Source organism: Odocoileus virginianus, chromosome 25 (genome assembly GCF_023699985.2).
Source record: "Odocoileus virginianus isolate 20LAN1187 ecotype Illinois chromosome 25, Ovbor_1.2, whole genome shotgun sequence".
NCBI classification, from domain to species: domain Eukaryota; kingdom Metazoa; phylum Chordata; class Mammalia; order Artiodactyla; family Cervidae; genus Odocoileus; species Odocoileus virginianus.
In genome coordinates, this window is record NC_069698.1 from 49,485,924 (window position 1) to 49,505,679 (window position 19,756).

Below are 19,756 nucleotides of genomic sequence, written 5' to 3' on the forward strand. Positions count from 1 at the left end.
AATGTTGTCCCTCAGTTCAAGCGATTGCAGATGAACTTTCTCTGCTTGTTCACAGGCAAGCAACTGTCCAGTTATTTATCTTAATTCAGGAAGAACAAAAAAAGATGTGTGTAACAGTCACTATATATGTAATCTTAAGTCGCTTAAGGTATTTTGTGTTCAGGTATTTTGCTTTTTTCCTCAGAAGAGGTGAAGACCTTGACAGTCCAATCACCGAAAGACCAAGTCCTGAGATCTTTTCATCTAACAATTTGATATTTATTAGGTGAAAAGATCTCAGGACTTGGTCTTTTGAGTGCTGAAGACAGAGTCAATTTCTCTTCTCAGACTTCAAGTCAAACAGTAGAGAGGTTCAAAATATACAGTAATATTCCGGGAAAGCAGCTCTCTAGAAGTAATCCTACCTTTTAGCAATTGCAGATTTCTCTGGTATAAATACTCCTACATACATGCTAAGTCACTTCAGTATTGTCTGAGTCTGCCTGCCAGGCTCCTCCAGGCAAGAATACTGGAGTGGGTGGCCATGTCCTTCTCCAGGGGATATTCCCCACCCAGGGACTGAACCCACATCTCTAACATCTCTTCCATTGGCAGGAGGTTCTTTACAACTAGCACTACCTGGGTGCACGGAATCAAAACCAGTCGGGAGCCTGAATTTATCTGGGTTTGCTGTCTACACCATCAATGCCCTGCTCTCCCCTGGCAGCGTAAACCTGAGTCAAGAAGACTACAAAGTCAGGAGCTTGGAAGGAAAGTCCCCATGACGGTGTGTTTTGATTTCATGGCTAATTCTCAAAGGCTAAATCTTAGGGATCTTGTCACATTTGGTCCTGCTCATTCCCAATACTTGGAATGTTCCTCTTGCTTGTGTCTGTGCTCCTAATCCTGGCCAGTTTGAAGTCACCAAGGATTGAATAGCCAGTTCACAAATTCCTGAAATTTTAACCACTGACTCTCTGCTCCTGTGCACCCTGCAGTTAAGACAAAGAGGCGGCTGGTTGAAGACTTCTTTCATGCCTTCTCTCCTATCAGACAAGTAAACTAAGTTGTTAAGACACTAAAAAGTATGAATCTCATACCAAAGGATCACATTTAAACAAGCTTTAAAATAGACGCTTCATCCTAGGTAGTCATTAAAAATCAGGTTACAAAAGAACATTTAATGATGCAGAAATGTTTATGAAATATTTTTAGTAAAAACACTATGTCTAGAACAATTCTAAATTTGTATATAAAATGACAACAGGAATATAACTCCAAAAAGTAGTCGTGAGATTGTGTGGGGGTTTTAGTTTGTTCTTTGTGCTATGTTTTAACTTTTCAAACTTTCTACGGGGTTCATGTATTTGTAATTAGAGAATGAACTTAATCCAGTGTCACTGTATTTATTATAAACATGGTGTTTCAGATTTTCTTTTGAATTAGTTGCTCAGTTGTGTCTAACTCTTTCCGATCCCATGGACTGTAGCCTGCCAGGCTCCTCCGTCCGTGGAATTCTCCAGGCAAGAACACTGGAATGGGTAAACATTCCCTTCTCCAGGGGATCTTCCCGATCTAGGGATCAAACTTGGATCTCCTGCACTGCGGGCAGATTCTTTGACTCTGAGCCACCAGGACATCCAAACAATCTGACTAGAAGTCAGACTGACAAGAAGACTGAATCAGATCAAATTAAGCAAGGCTACACCTTTGTCATTTATTTTTGTGATGCTTTACTGTTTTCAAAGTAACATCATAAGCACTAATTTATCTGTGATGCAAGAAAAGCAGGTTATCATAGCTCATTCTAGATAAGAAAACAGAGGCTCAAATGGGTAAAAGATTTGCCCAAGGTCACAAGGCTAATAAAGCAGTTGAAGGGGGAGACTCTTGCCGGGGGTTGACTACCCCTGAGATTCCCTCAAAAGCTCATCACGTTGCTCATCATGGCTCCTCTCAAGTACTTCCCACGGAACACCTAGACCCAGCTCTGCAGGGAGGCACTCTCATTTTGCCCATTTTTAACGCCCCACGCCTGACTAGAATCCCCCAGGTAGGACATACTACATCCAGACATCGATCCTACACAAGCAATACCCATCGAGCCTCGTAAGCTTGGATACTTGTGAAGGTAACAGGAGAGCTTGCTGAGAACAGCAGAACCCACACTCTGGGATGAAAATCATGTGCAATGTTCTATACATATGCATTTACAACAATCTGTAAATAGTTACTGATACTAGTTTCCAGAGGTTCTCTCTAAAGAACTGGGGAGCACCCCTTCACAGGGACTGGGTGCAGAAACAAATCCTGGTCAGGTCCTGTCTGAAGCCTCTTTGCTGGGGTCCTGTGCAACTCAGGCTGGAAGGTCCGTTTCTTGCCCCAGGATCCTCACTGCTGCTCACAGGCAGCGGTAGCCAGAAACAAGAGCACAGTCACAAGGAGCAGGAACCAGTCCTGACTGTCCATTTCAGTATGTGGCTACGTTGGGGAAGTCAACAAACAGCATGCCAATGAGCCATCACGCAAAGCCTAAAGTCACTAAGCCTGAAGTCACGAGGCTTCAGGGAAAAGGGTGGTTTCCGCAGAGGCTGACCTAGTGTGAGGACGGGCCCTCTCCTCCAAAGTGCCACAGGGCAGCCTGCAGAGGACGAAGCTGTTGCACATGCACCCGTCGAGTAGGCAGCGTGGGAGTCTCAGAGCTCTCTTTCCCACAGTGATAGTAAGCCCCCGCTTTCAGTGACATCACAGAGGCCAAAGACAGGGACTGCGCCTTCCATGAGACACGACTGCTTCCTAGGATTCGCTTTCAGATGCTTCAACAAAGACTGTGTGATGAGTGTGTGTGAGCTCTCCACCCGCATGGTTTAAGCTAACTTCAGCTGAAGGGCCCTCACTGGAAATAAAACTCCACGCGCAGAGAGTGTACAGGGAAACGCTAATCAAAGGCCCAAACTGCCTCAAAGGCACTTGGGCTGCTTATTTCCTGAACCACAAGAGGCTTGGTTAGCACTGCTGGATATTAGAAATTGCTTTGGTGAAATGAGTTGTTCTCAAGATGTATGGATTGGCTAGAAATTGTAGCCCAGGATGAACAGGGTAAAAGGAATTAAGGAGCCAACCTGGAATGGCCCTGAAAGTGACTGGAGAAGTCTGTCATCCATGCGACAAGAAAGTCAGCTGAATCTCTCGGTTAAAGTAACTCTCCCATCTGTTTTAAATGAACTTTCATGAAAGTGCCACAGAAACACCTACAATGACAGACCCTGGGGACCTCATCAAGCTTACTGAGAAGGGTGACTGTTGCCAGAAGGTGTGGAGAAGAGACCTGGACAGCTAACTTCAAATGACTAGAGGCTGCAGACAATCTCTCAAAAAGAACTTAGTAATTGTGAATGAACAGTGATCAAGTCAATTTGACTTAGGACCTTTTGCCATGACAACTTGAGGTATTCTTGGAAATAATTAGGGAGGTTCTGAGCAGAAATTGAGTTAAGTTACTCAAAGATGCTGAGTACTAATGTTAGGTGGCCTCATTTATACTCAAAAACAGAGTGGGGGCTGGGGAAATTTGGGGTTACCTTTAAGAGTCCTGAGCAGGACCCCTTACACTGCCATGCCCAGTAAATGTGTGGTATTTATGACAGCAGGATTTCTGAGCTCACTTAAACAACTGTTTCATAAAAATCAATTGTAAAGCACTTTGCTTTAATCTTTACTTTCTCTCTTATTATAAAAATAACAAGTGCTTACTAGAAGTCTCACACTATGAAAACTGAAAATTCTCCCAGAATCCCACCCTTGGGAATGATTACTACTCTCTTTGGTAACTATGCTGCCATATTATGGGGTATATGGTAGTAAATACGGCTTCCCTGACGGCTCAGCAGGTAAGGAATCCCCCTGCAATGCAGGAGACACCGGTTCAATCCCTGGAGAAGGAGACAGCAACCCACTCCAGCAATCTTGCCTATAAAATCCCATGGGCAGAGTAGCCTGGAGGGCCACAGTCCACGGGGCTGCAGAGTCTGACACGACTGACCAACGAAGCAAGCACACAGGAGCAAATAAACAGGACCAAACGGAATCCATCCACCAACAGAACACATGCTAATCTACTCTTGGGCAAGGTTTCAGAGTTTGGACAAATAATTCAACTGACCAGTTTCTCCAGAAAGCTTATTCATTAGTTTTCAAAGAAGATTCAACCACACAGTGGACGGAAAAACCTCTAAGATTTTCTAAGCACTCAAGATTAAACAGTGCTCAAACTATTAAAAGTGAAATATAGTTAAAAAATAGGAAATAAAAAATAACAAATTCAGTACAGAGAATAAAGTTAAAAAATAGTAAGTAAAAAATTACGAATTTGGTACAGAGGAGAAAACCCTTCAAAAAATTATAAGAGTTTGTTATCAAAACAACAACTCTTAAATTCCAGCAATTATCATGGCTTTAAAACTGGAGTTTAGGAAAAAATCACCTCTTTACAAACACATCCAGAAAAGTTCTACAGTTCTTCTCATGTGACCAGCTGATCAGTACAAGAGGATACAGTGTACATGAACATTTCCCATTCTTTCAGTTCTAAGTGAAGTAAATTATAACAAGAATTGCTACATATGAAAGAACTCTCCATCAGCAGAGGACTGCAGAACGTGGGCCTTGGAACCAATTCAGCTTTTACAACTGGTAAAGGACAATTTTGATTCGACCTCCCAAAGCTTTGTTTGCAAGGCTTTCAAAACATCTTCCATCTATCAAACGGAAAAAAGAATAGAAAAAAATACATATGATTAAAATCATACATGGTTAAATATGATTTAAATGTTGATCATTAATATAATGTCTGCTATGTTATACATTATACATATCTGTGTTTATTTAATGGACTTCTGTTTAAATAAGACATAAGCCTATTAATAGTAGCTCTCAACCTCTGATCCATAGCTTTTACATTTATTCACCACTATCTTGCATGTGACAGGATGTTAACATTAAAAAAAACAAGGCTGTTTTGACCATGAAAATCGAATCAAATGAAATATTCATTTAAAGATATATTTCTATTTTAATAGTTTTAGAATACATATTGCTTTGATTTAGCATGGAATGTCTTTATAATTTTTTCCATAAAGTTTTGGCTTAATTTGTAGTTTGGCTCCCAGTAAATCAACTTTACTAACAACTGAAATAAAATAAGCACTCTCTCACCATGAATGCTAAGATCAAAAGAGAAGACACAATTAAGAATTATTCGTGGAGCAGCACTTGGTCACTGACTGGAAGTTGTTTATACAAAGACACAAAAAGTGCAGAACAAAATTACCTGCTTTAGAGATTTTTCTATTTCAACTCTACTTTCAAGATTAAAAAGCTCTTTGTCTTCTGACACAATTTGCTTTTCAGACGACCCTAAAACATAACTGAAGTACAGTACAGTACAAAGTTAAAATATGAGAAGGGAGTAAATATAAAGTTTATATTGATAACATTAAAACTCAAAGTATATTGAAGTATATATTAGTACCAAGTAAACACATAAAACAATTACTTTTGTTAATAGCAACCTACATAGGAAGCTAACTACATGAAATCATGTTTTTCTCCATAACAGCTTTGTTCAAGAGGTCTACATATTTCTCAATGCTATAAATATTTCATTATTGGGAATAAAACTGGCTCTTTAGTAAGCTGTGTGGTACAATAGTAACATTTTGAAGTTTTAAAAGATCAAAATGTATGTAGTATGTAATCTGTAGCATCACCTGTTGGTTACCAAGATTTCAGCAACTTCAACAGTTATTCTGTAACATGTTTTGCTCCGCTCTCTGAGGTGATGACACACTACAATTTGAAAATACAACTGTCTTAGCAATGGAAGAAAACAAGCCCGGCTTTGGCAACCAAATAAATCTAAACAGTAGAGAAGGTGCTGTTATTTCTCCAAAAACAAACAAAAAACCTTCATTCATTTGCATTTCTTTAGAAGTCTTTCATCACAAGTAACAACTTCAGTATGTCACTTCTGTTAAATATGAACAGTCTTCTGTTGGAAACCCAAGATTAACTGATTAAATTTCTAAAAGATGTCATGGAAGGAAAAATTACAGAAGGCAGTTAATATCTTGTTTAGAAAAGAAAAATGAGATGGGGAAAATTAAATGGCACTGATTAATTTACAATGCTGTAAATAAACATAACGGAGGGCATCCCATTCTAAAACATACTGGTTCCCTGTCATTTAAACTCTGCCCTATGAGGTAACTTTTCCTTAAATTCAACTGTTGGGGAAAGAACAGCTTCGATACTAGGATCCTCTATGCAGAAATCTTCCACATATTTTCTTTTATACAGATATGGATCGCTTTTAAAGTTCCGTACCAACCATACTGGTTTAAGATTTCATGTAGTTTATACTTGTACTCTCCCCCACATAATTTTCATGAATCTTGGTAAAATTCCCACAGAGGTTATGAGAGCAGTTGTTTGGGCATGCGTCTTCTATTTACATATTAAACCAAAACAGATCTGCTCCCTCTGCAGGTGGGCCTGCATGCTTTACATCAATGAGCAGTACTTGTGACATTATTCTGTGTTAAAGGCTGTGAAAAGTTCGCAGATTTCACAATTTTGGTCCAAACTTGTCTAGTTTCAAAGACGGTGGTAAAACTGTAGCAATCAAAAAATAATTAAATGAAAAATTATTAAAAAAAGAATATTATTCTAAGTTTTTTTAAAGAGAAAATCTAAGAAATTCAACAGAGTGACAACATACTTCAAGTAATGAAAGTATAGGCACTTTCTTTTCTTCTTAAATTGTTCTTCTTTCTTGATATTTAAGGTTTCCTAGGCATTTCTAAGAAAACCTCTCTAACTGGTAGCTCAGAGCTAAGAACCCACCCACCAATGCAGGAGATACGGGTTTGATCCCTGGGTCAGGAAGATCCCCTGGAGAAAGGAATGGCAACCTACTCCAGTATTCTTGCCTGGAGAATCCCATAGACAGAGGAGCCTGGTGGGCTACAGTCTATGGGGTAACAAAGAGTCGGACACGACTGAGCTACTAAACAACAACAATCTCTAAAGTCTTGAGAGTTACAACTTTTCCAGAATAAGTGAAAAGACAGTGGGGTCAATTAATTTTGTTTCCAATTTTAAAAGGTTAATGAACTAAAGGGCCATTAAGATATATGTCATCCGACCCTAATTCACCTTGTCTCCAAACACCTTTTAGGAGTCTTGAAAAATGAAGGTACTTCCTTGCATCTCTCAAAACAGCAGACAGTTATTTACACCCTTCTAGGAAATAGCTGGACTTTGCATTTCTACTTTTCCAGAACATCAAAGGGACTTCTTTCCCGATCATTTCTGAAATCCCTATTTCTTCAAGTTATTCTACTAGACTAAAAACTAGAGGGAAAAATAAAATGGACAAAATATATTGATACACACAACTGCTTTAAAAAAATCCTATTAAACTAAATTTAAGAAAAACAGCAAATTTTTACTCTGCAAAATGTACTCACAGTGCCTTCTTCTACAATTTAGCATGACAGACTTTTCCAATAGCAAATAAATCAGGTCCAAAAAACAAAAAAAATCACTTGCTTTAGGGTGAGAAATTATTATTTAAAAACATTTTAACCAAACAATGTGTAGTTTTCAAATTTTCATACCAATTTGTCTGCAAACAACTTTCTGAGAATTCAGTTATGAGCTATTCACTTATGCCTCAAACATACCTTTCAATAGCTTCAACACTGAGGCAGAACAAGTCCCTCTTGTAGTCTAGATCCTTGGGTGTACACCTGTACAGGTAGCCGAGGTTGAGCGAACATCCTGTGCAGTACAAAGTCTCCAGGACGCTGCAACCAGAAAAGGTCACCCTTTAGTAACTGCTTACCACAAAAATCCCATTGTTGAGATCTGTAAACACCTAGACATTAAAGTTGCTAAAGTATGCTATCCTAACCCTACTAGGTCATATGTATAAAAAGGAGAAAAAAATGATAGTAAGATGCTTACATCTGAAATGTAGACAAGTCACCTCCAGGTCACACTGCCTTCAGTATCTAGTGACAGACGGCATGTACACAAGTGACAAAGCAGAGCGGATGCTGGATTTCCTCGGTGGTACAATGGATAAGAATCCATCTGCCAATGCAGGGGGCACAGGTTCGATCCCTGGCCCAGGAAGATTCCACATGCCGTGGAGCAACTAAGCCTGTGCACCATAACTACTGAAGCCCGAGCTCCTAGAGCCCATGCTCCACAACAAGCCACCGCAATGAGAAGCTCGAACACCGCCAACTAGACAGCAGTCCCTGCTCACTGCAACGAGAGAAAGCCCGTGCACAGCAATGAAGGTGGAGCACAGACAAAATTAAATGAAAATTCAGAAAAGCAAAAAAAAAGAGAATACTAAGATGGTGCTTTTCTAGAACATAAATGCCTCAATTTGATACTAAAAATTAATCGAAATTCTGAAATAAGGCAAAAAGATTGTATATGTTCTTTAAATGTCACATTGTCCACCAAGGATCATTAATGCTCTGGAGCAGGGATAGGCAGATTTTTTTCTGTGACGAGTCAGAGAACAAATATTTCAGGCTTGCAGGCCATGTGGAGTCTACTGCAACTACTTGTCCCTACCACTGCAGCATGGAAGCCACCACAGATAATACATAACTGAATGAGCTGTGTTCCAACAGAAACATATTTACAAAAACAGGCCCTTGGGCCCTTGAGCCATAGTTTCGCATAAAGGATGGGGTTCAGGTGATACAAGAGAACAGAACTCAGCAACACTGGTTCATAGCAAGAGTCGATTCCCTTTTCAGTTCTCTAGAAATCTTGATTATGAAGAACAGAAAAGTCTCAGCCTGGTGCTAGAAGGTCTTTAAAGTGTATCTCACAGCTGCAAATCTTTTAACTGTAAAAGGACAGACCCCAGGCTCAGAACCAGCCAGCCAGTGGTATCTCAGCTAGAATTTAGTAACATTTGTTTCCACTGTAATTATTGTCACAGTTACTTTCGAGGAACAGCAATTGATACATTCACAGCAGTCATATAGATTTCCTTTAAAAAAAACTTAAATAAAAACTCAGAGTCACTGTAATGAAAAACATCGAGTGTGCAACGGCAAAGCTGTAAGCTGAATCAGAATGACTGGACCTGGGAAGTAGAGGACACTGCAGGAAGCAAAGGGATAGCAGAGCCCCATCATTAGCTCCTGCTAATGTCCCACGCCCTTGGCGGGGCTGTAAACCTCCCAAGGCCTCACTTTCTTCATCAATAAAGTGAGAAATGATCCAAGGCTGGGTTTTCCAAATTGTTATCCCCAGCATGCCATCAGTACAATTTCTGTTACATTCACATGCCACCTGTCCTATTACATGACTTTAAATTCTCCTTAAAGAGAGTAATTTTTTAAATGAAAATATACTTTATTTGAATAGGACACTCTAACATTACTAAAAATGAAAAACCAATGTTTTAAAATTAAAAAAAATAGGGACTTCTCTGGTGGTCCAGCGGCTGGGACTGAGCTCCCCAATGCAGGGGGCCCAGGATTGATCCCTGGGGACCAGGGAACTAGATCCCACGTGCCACAACTAAGAGTCTGCACACTAAAGAGTCCACAACTAAAGATCAAAGATCCCAAGTGCCACCATGAGGATCCTGTGTGGCCAAATAGATAAATATTAAAATAAAAAATAATAAAATTTTAATATATGATTATTAATTTCTATTGAATTGCTTGTGTACCACTTATTCACATGCATCAGTAAGACAACTTTCAGGCAACAATTCTACAAAGCAGAGCTTCCCATTCAGTTTGTTGAGGCTGCTGCTTGCAATAGACGGTGGCAGGTGGAGCAGGATACTGACCCCTTCAACACCTGGAGAGAGAAGTGGCCTGGGACAGCTGGAGGCCCTGGGCCGCCGTGAATGCAGCTTTGTCTGTCTGCCTCAATGGGCCACACGTGTCTGTGTATGCCACATTAGTATTATCTACAGGTGCTACGCCATGAGAAGTGGGGAGCATTTATCTACAGCATTCTTTGGCTCAGAGATCCCATGATAAACATACCTTCTTTTTCTGTTTTTATTTTCAATGTCCTTCAGGACCAAGCCAAACACCCAAAATGGAAGTGTTGGAACAGGCCTTGAGAAGTTTAGAAACTCTTCCATCTTAAATCTAAAGGCACCCACTGTCACTCAGGAAACCACCTGCCAGTGCAGGAGAAGTAAGAGACGTGGGCTTGATCCCTGAGTCAGGAAGATCCCCTGGAGGAGGACACAGTAACCCACAGCAGTATTCTTGCCTGGAGAATCCCATGGACAGAGAAGCCTGGTGGGCTACAGTCCACAAAGAGTCAGACAGGACTAAAGTGACCAAGCATGCACAATGACTGATTTGATATTGATTACCATGAAAAAGGGCTTCCCTGGTGGCTCAGACTGTAAAGAATCCACCCGAAATGCGGGAGACCTGGGTTCGATCCCTGGGTTGGGAAGATCCTCTGAAGGAGTGCATGGCAACCCACTCCAGGACTGCTGCCTGGAGAACCCCCACGGACAGAAGAACCTGGCGGGCTACAGTCCACGGGGTCGCAGAGAGTCAGACACAGCTGAGCGACTAAGCATACACACCCCATGAAAACAGTTTTATCCAAAATTTTACTGCTGATGATCTTTTTAAAGATTTTTATTAAAAAAAAAAAACATACATACTCATATAGTATAGCTTTACTCACCAACCATTTTCATTTTTACGTTTAGATAGTATCTGTTCCCCATTCACAGAAACATTACAGGTAACACCTGGAAAGAAGTAACAACAATGTATTAATGTGGTTTGATTAATACACATGCAGGTATTTAGAGAACTTCTAATTCAACTTTAATTTTAGAACTCAGAAAGCCAGAAAAAAAATAAAGGCCCAAAAGTCACACACACACACACACACACACACACACACAGGTTTAAAACTAAGTAAGCAGGGTCTTCTGGGAAAACATAGCAGAATAAGAGTTATTTCCTTCCCTTCCCAGAAAACACTGAAATTAACAAAACAAAATTAGGAAGAAAAATTCAATTGATAGTAAAACTTAGAACAATCAGGGAAGAAAAAATTCAATTGACGGTGAAACTTGGAAAAATCAGAACCTCAAATCACAGACTATCAAGAATACCTGCCAAACACAGTAAAACAGGGATTAAGCCAAAGAAGAGGGAAAGTCTGTGCATACATCTCCAAGTCTCAAACACAGAGCTCATTTCCCTGTAAGTAACAGACAGGCCCACAGGAACCCAGCCCCAAATCTTTTAGACCACAACTTGGAGCTAGAAGCAACAGGAAGCATTCCCAGAGCATCCAAATGCAGGACACACTAAAGGTGGAGGGACACGAAGAAAGGACACCAGAACAGACTCGAGTTCACCTCCTCTGCAGTCTACCTTAACTCAGTAAACTCCACTCCCATCTGCCCGTCGCTCATGTCGCTCATGTCGCTCATTTCTGAAATCGGTGTCACCTACCTTCATCATCCCCTCACCCTGCTCCCGTTCAGAGGCTCCTCTGAGAAGTCCTGTCCATTCTACCTCCTGACCCTGCCTCCAGCCCCACACCACCGCCGCCTCCTCTCCCCGAGCGGCTGTACTGGCCCCTGGCTGACCTCCCCACGCCCGTGCTTCTTCTTCTCTTCAGTGCACCCTCCAAAAAAAAACCTGAGTCCCAGCACTCTCCAGCTTAAAAACCACACTCACTAGAGTAGACTCTCATTTCAATAGCAGAATAAAGATTCAGATTCTCAATTGTAACAGCCTACAAAGGCCCTAGCTCTGTAGCAAAATCTCAACCAATACACACATGTGGTTCTAAAGCGGCAACCCTGGAAAAGACCTGGACGGCTATCAACAGGGGCAGACTGGGGGGGTGAACAGCATCTCCATAAGGATGTCACCTAAGTGGCACTTCCTATTTCTTCTGAGCAGAGGACACATACTAACTCGCTCAGTCCTCCTAACTGCCGCTTTTATTATCCTCACGTCTACAGAGGAAAACACTGAAGCACAGAGAGGCTATGTAGCTTGCCCCAAGACACAGCTAGTGAGCGGCAGATCAGGATTCAAACCCATGCAGTTGAGGGCCATCACCTATATTGCCTCTCAGCAGGGGTACAAGAGGCAGCTGCTAAAACTCTGAATTATGCCGATATGCACTAATATGGAAAAATACTCAGAATACAGGTGTAGAATAAAAAGGTAAGGATGCTTAACAGTATAAACACTATCCCAAGGGTATTTTTGAAAATTTATGTTTAGGGAATTTCAAAAAATGTACATTTAAACATGCTTATATATGCATGGAGAGTATCTGGAAGTATGAATGAGAATAAAGCATGTTGAACTCTGGGGCCTTAAGAGTGTCAGGATTGGGGGATAAGATTTGGGGACAAGTCCTTTTTACTTTTACACCCTTCTGCATTGTTTGATTTTAATAGGTGTGAAGGATTAATCTCAATGAATTACTAAGGGAAATGTATGTTCTTCGGCTTATGTTTAACAACAGAAAAGGATTCAGCAACTATTGTTAAGTGCATCCTTAAGGAAAACAGACTTCAAAAAATTTCAGGTAACAGGTGGACACTGCTCTCCTTCTTTCTTCCCAATACATCCCAGGAAGGAAAACTTTCCACAAATGTCAATAAATCGGTGGCCAATTTCTGCCATTAAAAGTACTTACAGAATTCAAATAGAGCAGAAATTTAATCTTGAAAACCACAAGTCCAAAAAGAACAGTCATTTTTACATCAACTCAGAAAACCACTCAGTGGTAACTCAGAAAACTTACTAATTCAGAAAACTTGCTCAGTGACCCACTTCCCTAAATAAATACTATGAAAACAACAAAGCAAAGAAACGCTGGGGAAACACACAGGTAACTGGTAGAATCAATATTAAAGGCTAGAATTCTGACCTTCTTCACCCTCTTATCACATCCTCCTTCCTCTCCAATTTTGTGAGAGTTGTCAGTGCTTTTATTGCAACTCTCCTTCCATTTTTATAACAGCATTATGATTCGTCAACTCTGAAGCTGTAACACTTCAAACTAAAGGCGTCCGCTGATAGAACTATTAGGATCTAAAAAATCAATCCTGACATCTCCTGCAGGAAGCAGGCCGCTGAAAAGCTTAATTTACTAAGTAAACAATTAACAATATTACCTACCGATTAACAGAGACCACTAATTTCTATGAGGAATAACACAGAGTAGCTACACCTTAAATGCTTACAACTTGGTTGGTTGACCTTTTATTTTTCCTCCTAAGTCATGCTCACGACGTTGTTGATTCATCCCTTGTCTTCTGGGATGGGGGAACCCAGAAAAGGACTTCCACGCATAAGCCCAACATGCAGGGATGACTGTCCTCCTGCCCCTTTTCTGGAACAGATCAGCCTCTCAGATTTTTCTGCTTTTAAAGACCCTGAGTCTCTCCAAAACACCTCCGCCTCTTCCGGGGCCGCCCAGGTCAGCACGCCAGGGAAGAAGGCCACCCTTAGTCCTAAATCCCACCCACCCGCCCCAGCCCGGACTGACAGCGAAGCAAGATGGAATTGGTGTCTTCCTGGCTCGCCACCCAGCTCAGCGAGTCTCCCAGCGGCCGCCGGCAGCGCGAGCACAGAAACACCAGCGGCCTGTCCTCCTCCGCCGGCTCCGCAGCCTCCTCGCGCTGCGTCCTCTCAGAGCAGGCCACCGACGCGTCTCCGCTCACGGAGCTCCACATGCTCGCCCACTTCTGCAGCAGCTGGTGGCGGCTCGAGTCTTCCGAGAGCCGCTTGCCTAACAGCGAGGAGTCGCCCCACTTGCCCTTGTGGCCACATGTACAGCTAGTAGAGGAGCATCCTTCACAACTATCCGCGGACCAAGCGCCCGCCATTAGCTACAAATCGCCCGCGCCGCGGAGCATCACGGGATGAGAAAGAACCGCCCCTGCGCGTGCGCGGGGCGGGGCGAGGCGGTGGAGGGCCAGAGGGGCGAGGCCTGCGGGAGGCGGGGCCTGAGGGGCGGAGCCCGAAGGAGGCGGGGTCGGAGGGCCGCCTGATTGCGGGCATGCTCGCAGTGGAGTTGGGGACTTGGCTGCGGTGTCCAGGCACCTGGGTCGGGTTTCCACCTTCAAAAAATTGAAAGGCTGTAGAAGACCTGCTCGCTGCACTACCTGAGGAAGAGAGTTCAGCCTCTTACAAAGGAGGGTAGAGGCGTGCTTGAGAAAGTTACGCCCACCAACTAAATCACAAACCCCTTAGAGCGACCTTCTCCTCCTTCTCCTCCCGCCTTCAATCTTTCCCAGCATCAGGGTCTTTTCAAATGAGTCAGCTCTTCGCATCAGGTGGCCAAAGTATTGGCGTTTCAGCTTCAACATCAGTCCTTCCAATGAATATTTAGGACTGATTTATTTTCGGATGGACTTGTTGGATCTTCTTGCAGTCCAAGGGACTCTGAAGAGTCTTCAACACCACACTTCAAAAGCATCAATTCCTCGGCACTTCTGCTTCGGAGAAGGGGACAACAGAGGATGAGATGGTTGGATGGCATCACCGACTCAATGGACATGAGTCTGAGTAAACTCCGGGAGTTGGTGATGGACAGGGAGGCCTGGCGTGCTGCAGTCCATGGGGTCGCAAAGAGTCGGACACGGCTGAGCGACTGAACTGAACTGAACTAAAGAGACCTTGGCAATGGTTGCTAAAGAGACTATGCCGCCCATACACCACCCAGAGATGGGAGAGCTGGGGCACAGCCCTCCTTTCTCAGGCCTCCTCCCCTCCCGAGATGCTACAGCCCTTCACATTTAGCCTGCTGAAGAGTCATCTGAAAGAAAGTGAAAGCGTTAGTCTCTCAGTCGTGGTCCACTGTTTGTGACTCCATGGCCTGTAGCCCACCAGGCTCCTCTCTCCAGGGAATTCTCCAGGCAAGGATACTGGAGTGGGTTGCCATTTCCCTTCTCCAAGGGATCTTCCTGACCCAGGGATCAAACCCAAGCCTCCTGCATTGCAGGCAGATTCTTTAACATCTGAGCCAAGAGTCACATGGGAGCTGGTTAAAACACAGATTCTTGAGTCCCACCGTCTCCTGAAAAAAGAGCACAACTTAAAAGTTGAGAATGTTTTATTTGATGAACTTGCTGAGGACTTAAGCCCGGGAGGCAGCATCTCAGATAGTTGTGAGGGACTGTACCAAAGAGGAAAGGAAGGAGCTAGGATATCTAGGAGATTTTGGAGGAAAACAAAACAGGTAGTTGAAACATCAACTGTTAAGTAAAGAAAACCATGGCTGCTCAGGTGATTCTAGTGGTAAAGAACCTGCTTGCCAATGCAGGAGATGTAAGAGACACAGGTTCAATCCCTGGGTGGGGAAGATCCCCTGGAGGAGGATACGGCAAGCCACTCCAGTATTCTTGCCTAGAGAATCCCATGGACAGAGGATGTCCATAGGATGTTCAAAGAGTATGACATGACTGCAGCGATTTAGCTCACATGCAGGCATCTCAAGTTAATGAATTTAGTGCTTTTTCAATGGGCTTATTGAAATCAGGGAGGCCATTGATGGCCAAAACATCCTTTGTTTCCTGATACTGGCAGGCAACATTCCACCTTTACAGATTCTCAATCAATAGGGGAGGATGGGCCTGAGAATTTGCTTAAGAAGCTCCTGGGTGATGCAGATACAGTCAGTAGAGGCACCTCCCCTTTTGCACAGGTTTAGTTTGTCTGCCTAATTTCCTAGAAGTGGAGAAAGCAAGGGTTGCTGGGGAAGCACCCCAATACGCGTTTCTTTTGTGGATTGCTATTGCTCTAACCAAGATCCTGGAAAGGGCCCCAGATCACTCAGACTAGCGCTGCAAGGACAGGCTGGAGAAGCGGTGTGAGCAGCAGTGGTGATGCTGAAAGGCGTGGAAGTGCCTCTGCTGTGTGGATCTGGGAGCCGCTGGCCCCGTGCATCGAGCAAGCCTCCCTTCAGGGTGGTTAGCCTTCCTCAGCTGCCCCAAGAAGCTAGCCTCTGAACTTAAAGCACCACAGATTAGGGCGGGAAAGCCTGGTGGGGAATGGACCTGCATCATGGGCAACCTTGCAGCACGTCTGGGAAGAACGGTACCCCTAAGGCCCTGGTCTGCTCTTAGAACTCTTTGGGTGTGCCCTAAGTCACAGCCCACTTTGCATGGTCAGATAAACTATTTACCAAAAAAAATTGACTTCCAGTTTTATTGCCTCTGGGCACTAGCAGTAAAGCAAAAGCTTTGGAGTCAAAAGCCTTGAGTTGACCTACCCTTCCTGGAGGTATAACTGTGTAGGAATCCAGAAGGTTACTTGCCTTCCCTGAGTCTAATTCTTCATGGATTAAGTGAGTTGGGTTTTTATGGGGATCATGAAATAATATGCATGAAAATATGTTAGCAGACTGTGCCCATGTTCTTTAAGCTCCAAGTAGAAGAAAATGCTTTGAACATTTTAGGTTTTTATCTCACCTATAGAATTAACTGCCTTCCCTCCTCCGCTGCTGTGGTGGAGGCGGGCCTGGCCTCCCAGGACTGCTGTTTTCAAGCTCAGTAGCTCTGGTACAAGTGAGTGTGTAGTAACCTTGGAGTTCAAAGGATAATCTCTTTGATTCAGACTTTAAATTCCTATTCAGTTCAGTTCAGTTCAATCACTCAGTCATGTCTGACTCTTTGAGACCCCATGGACTGCAGCATGCCAGGCTTCCATGTCCATCACCAACTCCTGGAGTTTACTCAAACTCGTGTCCATCGAGTCGGTGATGCCATCCAACCATCTCATCCTCTGTCATCCCCTTCTCCTCCCGCCTTCAATCTTTCCCAGCATCAGGGTCTTTTCCAATGAGTCAATTCTTTGCATGAGGTGGCCAAAGTATTGGAGTTTCAGCTTCAGCATCAGTCCTTCCAAAGAATATTCAGGACTGATCTCCTTTAGGATGGACTAGTTGGATCAATCTCCTTGCAGTCCAAGGGACTCTCAAGAGTCTTCTCCAACACCACAATTCAAAAGCATCAATTCTTCAGCACTCAGCTTTCTTCACAGTCCAACTCTCTCATCCATACATGACTACTGGAAAAACCATAGCCTTGACTAGACAGTCCTTTATCAACAAAGTATTGTCTCTGCTTTTTAATGTGCTATCGAGGCTTGTCATATCTTTTCTTCCAAGGGGCAAGTGTCTTTTAATTTCATTGCTGCACTAAATACTGTGGCAGGATATCCCAGTAAAGAAGGAATGCCGAGCAGGGCTGCCTGATGATTTTGACGGGTCCTAGGAACTTGTCTACCTTGTTTCTTGTCCTAGGGACACCGATCCACGTGCCGTGCTGGGCCCATGCCTCCATTTAAATTTTCTAAAACTTTTTAAAAGTAAATAATAATATTTTGCAACTGTATTGCTATAAAAATGCACATAGAAATATATTTTAAAATATTTTCTTTGACCTAAAAGTTTAAAACATCTTTGTGGGGCCTTAAAAATATAATGGACCACATCTAGTGGCGAAGTCATCCCAAAGCAAAAGTGTTAGTGGCTCAGTCATGTCTGACTCTTTGCAGCCCTGTTGACTATAGCCCACTCTAGGCTCCTCTGTCCATGGGATTCGCCAGCAAGAACACTGGAGTAGTAGCCATCACTTCTCCAGGGGAAAGCAGAATGAATGCCTTTTAAAGTCATGAGTATGTTTGTATTATGAATATAAAGTACTTAGATACCCACAAAATCATATTTTATGCAGGGACCAAAGAGATACTTGAGTATGATGACCCTGGGACAAGAGTTGCTTGAGTAGAATGACCTTGGTGGGTGGTTGTAGTTGCTTCCTGAATAATCCTTCCCAGCCTTCTCTTAGTTACACAACTAGGACATGTGGCTAAGGCTGAGTCTAAGACTCATCACCTCCACTACCTTCCTCACCAACTCCAGGAATGGGTCCCCAGAGGTTTAACCCAGTCAGGATGACCCATCTCTCTCCCATAGTGATTGAGCTGGCTTCTAACCTAGGCGTAAGCCAATCAGCGCATCATACTCCCCTGGTGGTAGGATTGACTTGGGATAAGAACTTAGCCTATGTAGTCAAATTTCGTCCAATCAGAGTGAATCTCAAGACTTGTTCAGTGGTTGAGGGGAGAGAGATCCTCCTTGTTTCCTGGGTATGAACACGGACGCACACACCAGGGCTGTAGGGCAGCCGCCCTAGAAATACTGAGCTGAACGGAGCTGAGAGAATCACAGGCAAACGGAGCACCTGATCTCTGGACTTTTTCGATTATGCAAACCAATAAATTCTCTTTATTATGGAAGCCAATTTGAACTGTTTTGCCTTGTTTCTTTTTATTAGCAGTTAAAAACTTATGTTCCCAGGTGGCTCAGTGCTAAAGAATCTGCCGGCAGTGCAGGAAAGCCGGGTTCGATCCCTGGGTCTGGAAGCTCCCCTGGAGAAGGGAATGGCAACCCCCTCCAGTCTTCTTGTCTGGAGAGTCCCCATGGACAGAGGAGCCTGGCAGGCTACAGTCCATGGTATTGCAAAAGAGCTGGACACAACTTAGTGACTAAACAACAAGAGCGTGTATATCAGTCCGTTACAGTCTGTTAAAAGCGAGCCTCCAGCATGTGGCAAAGATGACCTGCCCAAGTGTGAGGCCAATTGCTTCTCTCACCCCGCACCCCACCGCCACCCCACGCTCCAGAGGCATCTTCAGAGAGGCTACTGGAGAACTGATTCCCTCCCTCCCTTAAACCTCCTCCCTCATCCAGGGAGTATCAGAGACTGGAGAAAGCGGTAACAGACATGACTCCACGGGCGTTTCTTTGGAGACTGGCTGGATTGTGAGTTCCAGTCCTCATCCCCAACAGAGGAGGTGGAAGGTGTCTCTCCACTTGTTTCAGTCAATTGAGAGGAGACTTCAGGGAACCTTTCCCAAAGCCTGTGGGTGCCCTGTGGGTTTGCAGACACAGTGGCCACAGGACGATCCAGCCATTGAGCTATTTGAAGGAGTACAACAAAGTGAGCCAGATCAGACTGCCAACTAGACATGAACTTTACCAATGGGAGGGTCACCCAGAATTTCAAGTGCTGCCCAGGAAGATAACCTGAAAGGATGAGAGGAGGAGGCAGCCACGTGTGAAAGGCCCCCTGGAGAACCAGGACAGGGGAGCACCAGCCGGAGGGGAGACCTTCCCAGTCACGGGTTGTGCAGCTGGGGGCTGGGGTGCTGGCAGTCTCGAGGGGCCAGGAGAAAGGATGGGTTCTAACCATGCCGGGCCAGAGGGTGCAGAACCCCGTTATAACAGAATCAGCTCAGGTGAGACTGGTCTGTCCCCTCTCACCCCCATTTCAGTCTAGGAATGGAGTCAGCAGGCTGCAGACGAGGTGTAAGAGGAGAGTTGGTCCCATGCCCTTCCCCTACTAGAGGCAGGACCCCCTTCACATTCCCCCCTTGGGGGAGGAGGGTGATTCTCATCCTGGAGTGAAGATTGCAGCACTGGTTAATATCTTGGACTGAATACTGTCGGTTCAACATTGAGATTCTGTTTTCAGCTAAAGTTGGCCACAAAATTGTCTGCTTCCTAAGGGAGCAGCACTCAAATTCCAAAAATATAAGGAGGGTTTCTTTATAAAGGATCAGATAACAAAGATGGAGAGTGTACACAGGAGAAAACCTCAAGAGGTAGAAGGAACCCAGGTTAATAGGCTCGGAACTGACACCAC

At 43.7% G+C, this 19,756-nt stretch overlaps 1 protein-coding gene across 2 annotated transcripts; it reads right to left on the bottom strand.

Moving 5' to 3' along the window:
• Positions 1-1,158: 1,158 nt before the first annotated feature.
• MIS18A (MIS18 kinetochore protein A) lies at positions 1,159-13,965 on the bottom strand. Of its 2 annotated transcripts, none has more exons than XM_020908974.2 (5): positions 13,591-13,965; positions 10,744-10,810; positions 7,725-7,847; positions 5,309-5,405; positions 1,159-4,736 (listed from the first exon to the last, which is right to left on the bottom strand). In XM_020908974.2, exons 1-5 carry the CDS (start codon positions 13,928-13,930, stop codon positions 4,656-4,658), a joined length of 708 nt encoding a protein of 235 aa, XP_020764633.1. In that variant the 5' UTR covers positions 13,931-13,965; the 3' UTR covers positions 1,159-4,655. The 2 variants fall into 2 exon arrangements, with proteins under 2 accessions (XP_020764633.1, XP_070311247.1); XM_070455146.1 differs by lacking the exon at positions 1,159-4,736 and adding an exon at positions 5,748-5,826 and having other exon boundaries at positions 5,321-5,405.
• Between the last annotated feature and the right edge of the window lie 5,791 nt (positions 13,966-19,756).

Coding starts and splice junctions, on each gene's coding strand:
- MIS18A (XM_020908974.2), bottom strand. CDS start 13,930: ATGGCGGGCGCTTGGTCCGCGGATAGTTGTGAAGGATGCTCCTCTACT. Junction 5,406..7,724: donor AGTGTTGAAGCTATTGAAAG/GTATGTTTGAGG, acceptor ACTGTACTTCAG/TTATGTTTTAGGGTCGTCTG. Junction 4,737..5,308: donor TAGAAAAATCTCTAAAGCAG/GTAATTTTGTTC, acceptor TCCGTTTGATAG/ATGGAAGATGTTTTGAAAGC.